Source organism: Haplochromis burtoni, unplaced genomic scaffold, assembly GCF_018398535.1.
Source record: "Haplochromis burtoni strain Fernald_Lab_line unplaced genomic scaffold, NCSU_Asbu1 Contig_393, whole genome shotgun sequence".
Taxonomy (NCBI): Eukaryota; Metazoa; Chordata; class Actinopteri; order Cichliformes; family Cichlidae; genus Haplochromis; species Haplochromis burtoni.
The window spans coordinates 481,888-484,641 of NW_024582754.1; the positions used below are offsets into that span (position 1 = coordinate 481,888).

The 2,754-nt window shown below is 40.2% G+C and overlaps 1 protein-coding gene across 1 annotated transcript in view; it reads right to left on the bottom strand.

Annotated features, from left to right (window-relative positions):
* Nucleotides 1-548, bottom strand: part of LOC102311801 (T cell receptor beta chain MC.7.G5-like) — a 17,779-nt gene extending 17,231 nt beyond the window's left edge. Inside the window, exons 1-2 of the mRNA XM_042212782.1 lie at nt 448-548; nt 48-351 (exon numbers count right to left, since the gene is read on the bottom strand). Coding sequence (XP_042068716.1) covers nt 48-351; nt 448-487 — 344 coding nt within the window. The 5' untranslated portion in view covers nt 488-548. The remainder of the gene's footprint in view (nt 1-47; nt 352-447) is intronic.
* Nucleotides 549-2,754: the final 2,206 nt, after the last annotated feature.

The following is a 2,754-nucleotide window of genomic DNA, read 5'->3' on the forward strand; positions in this document are numbered from 1 at the left end:
AAAATGCTGAGGGTTTTTAGTGAGGGAGCAGCATTAAACCACATCACTGTGTGCTGGCAGCGCAGAAATAAACAGCCGAGTGCGACACGTCTGTGTTTTTTATTGTCAGAGTTCCTTCTACTGTGCTGCTCCTCGTGAGGGTAAATTGTTCTTTAAATTGACCCTCATAATTTTGGGACTGTTGATAATATCCAAAGCCAATGAGGGTCATGGATATATTCTCCTTTCTTTGCTGATACCAGAACATTATTACAAGGGAGCTATCATCATGCTTGCAGTTTATCTGGACCTCTTGATTCTTATCCACTATCTGTGAAGGAGACTGCTGAAATATAACTGCGCTCGCCTGACCTGCAAAGAGAACGAAAAACAGTTTACAATGAGTCAGTAATGTATTTGCATTTAAGTGATTATTTTGGGAGTTCAAATTGAAATTTAAGATCTTACACGAAAACCAGATGATGACAAGAAGACTAGGTGAAGACATTTTCAAACACTGATGGGAGAAGGTGATTGCTCATTTTAAAAGAGGCTCAGGGTAAAGGGGGAGGAGAATGTTTGTTGTGCTTAGTTCATCACTCCTGTTATACGGGCCTCATGTCATGTGCTGTGCTTCCATCTATTGGTGTAACAGAAATCCAGGCATCTTCTAAAATAACATGCAATAAGTTCCTTTATCCATTTTTCAGAGATAGGCATAACTTACATTTTTGAGGGGTTGTTGGTGATGAATGCCACACACTGCTCTTCTGTGGTGGTATCTGCCCAAAGAACAAGTTGCCTGAGTATGGAAGTTCATTATGAAAGTTGTTTGTGTCTGTATTGCTATGATTTCCAGATTGGAAAAGTTGTTTCCAACCATCCAGCAGTGCACAGGAGAGGTAAGAAAGAGAGTGTAGTCAGCGTGGAGTGGCTGGAGATAAGTGTCAGGGGTGATTTGTGACAGAGTGAGAGCAGAAATATTTGATGGATGGGATAGACTGCCCTCTCTTAGTTTTGCTGCCTAAGTTATGCTGCAGTGCACTTTGTATTAGTCTAAATTGATTCTGTTCATTTTTATAAAAAAAAGCTTGGAAGCAAGCTATGGAAGAATCAAGTCCATCTGTTTCCCGCTGCAACTCTAAGGAAAACCAGCAAAAAGCTATGTGTACATGTACAACACCTCACTTGCAGAAAATGCTGAGGGTTTTAGTGAGGGAGCAGCATTAAACCACATCACTGTGTGCTGGCAGCGCAGAAATAAACAGCCGAGTGCGACACGTCAGTGTTTTTTATTGTCAAAGTTCCTTCTACTGTGCTGCTCCTTGCGACGGTAAATTGTTTTTCAAATTCACCCTCATAACTTTGTGACTGTTGATAATATCCAGACCCAATGAGGGTCATGGATGTACTCTCCCTTAATTGCTGATACCAGAGCATTATTAGAAGGGAGCTATCGTTATGCTTGCAGTTTATCTGGATCTCTTGATTCTTATCCACTATCTGTGGAGGAGACTGCTGAAATATAACTGCGCTCGCCTGACCTGCAAAGAGAACAAAAAACAGTTTACAATGAGTCGGTACAGTATTCAAATTTGTACATTTTGTATTTAATTTAGTTGAAATTTAAGATCTTACATGAAAACCAGATGAGGAGGAGAACAGTTGAAGACATAGTTAAGCACTGATGGGAGAATGGTTGGTTGCTCATAAAAAGGCTCGGTGTAAAGAGGGAGGAGGGTTCGTTTAGTGAGTATCTGCTGCTTATCTCACCACTAAACTCCCATTGTAAAGGGCTTATGCCATGTGCTGTGCTTCCATCTATTGGCAGGATTTATTTAAAACACCTAGCATCATCACAAGCGGGTTAGTCTGAGGAAAATATCCATGTGTAAGAACATTATTTTGGGGAAAAAATGCAGATAGTGTTTTAATATTTTAGAAAACATTCTCTTACCTTTTTATTTACTTAACAAACTTGATGGTAAAAATTGCTGTTATTATCTTCTCCACAGTGTGGTTTCCCCCCACCCCCTCAAGTCGATTACTTATGCTTGAGTCAGATGTTTTTGTCATGCTTCTGAGGTCTGCCACAGTACCGTGTAGCCTTGCAGCGCAGAGATAAACAGCCTCATCTTTTTCCTGAATACTGGTTATTGTCAGAGACCACTGCTTGTCATTTTTCTCTGCCTGAAAACCAGATTTGAATCCCTCTTCGAACTGTGAAATTCCAGCTACAGTAGCCACAATTAGCTGGAAACTTTTTCCTCTAGGCTGTTTATACCAGTACAGATATTGATAGTCTGTGTCATTCTGGTAGCAGTGCATCTTTACCAAGCCATTGGAAGGGTTAGAGATGTAATGGGGCCACTGAGTGATCAGAACGGATTCAGAAACACCTGAAACACAGTAAGCAGAAATATATCTTTTATCATCTATATGGTAATAATATTTACATTCATTGAATGGACTTAATACAGGTAAAAAGAAAAGGCAAGGAAAGTGTGAACATTTAGAGTATGTTTTTGTCTTTGTGTTGATAAACTTTACCTGCTGCTGAGATAATCAAGAAAGTCAGGGTGGTGATGCAAGGAGTCATTTTGTCTTTAGAACAGGAATTTGAATGGGTGGAAATTCAGCAGAGCCAACACTGTAGGTAGATCTCTGTGGAGGAAATGACATCAGAATCTGAGCAAAGACAGAAAGATTGTGTGAAGGCAGACTTTAGAACTGTCACGCCTCCTTTATCAATCATGCAGGTGTGGTTTTGATGCT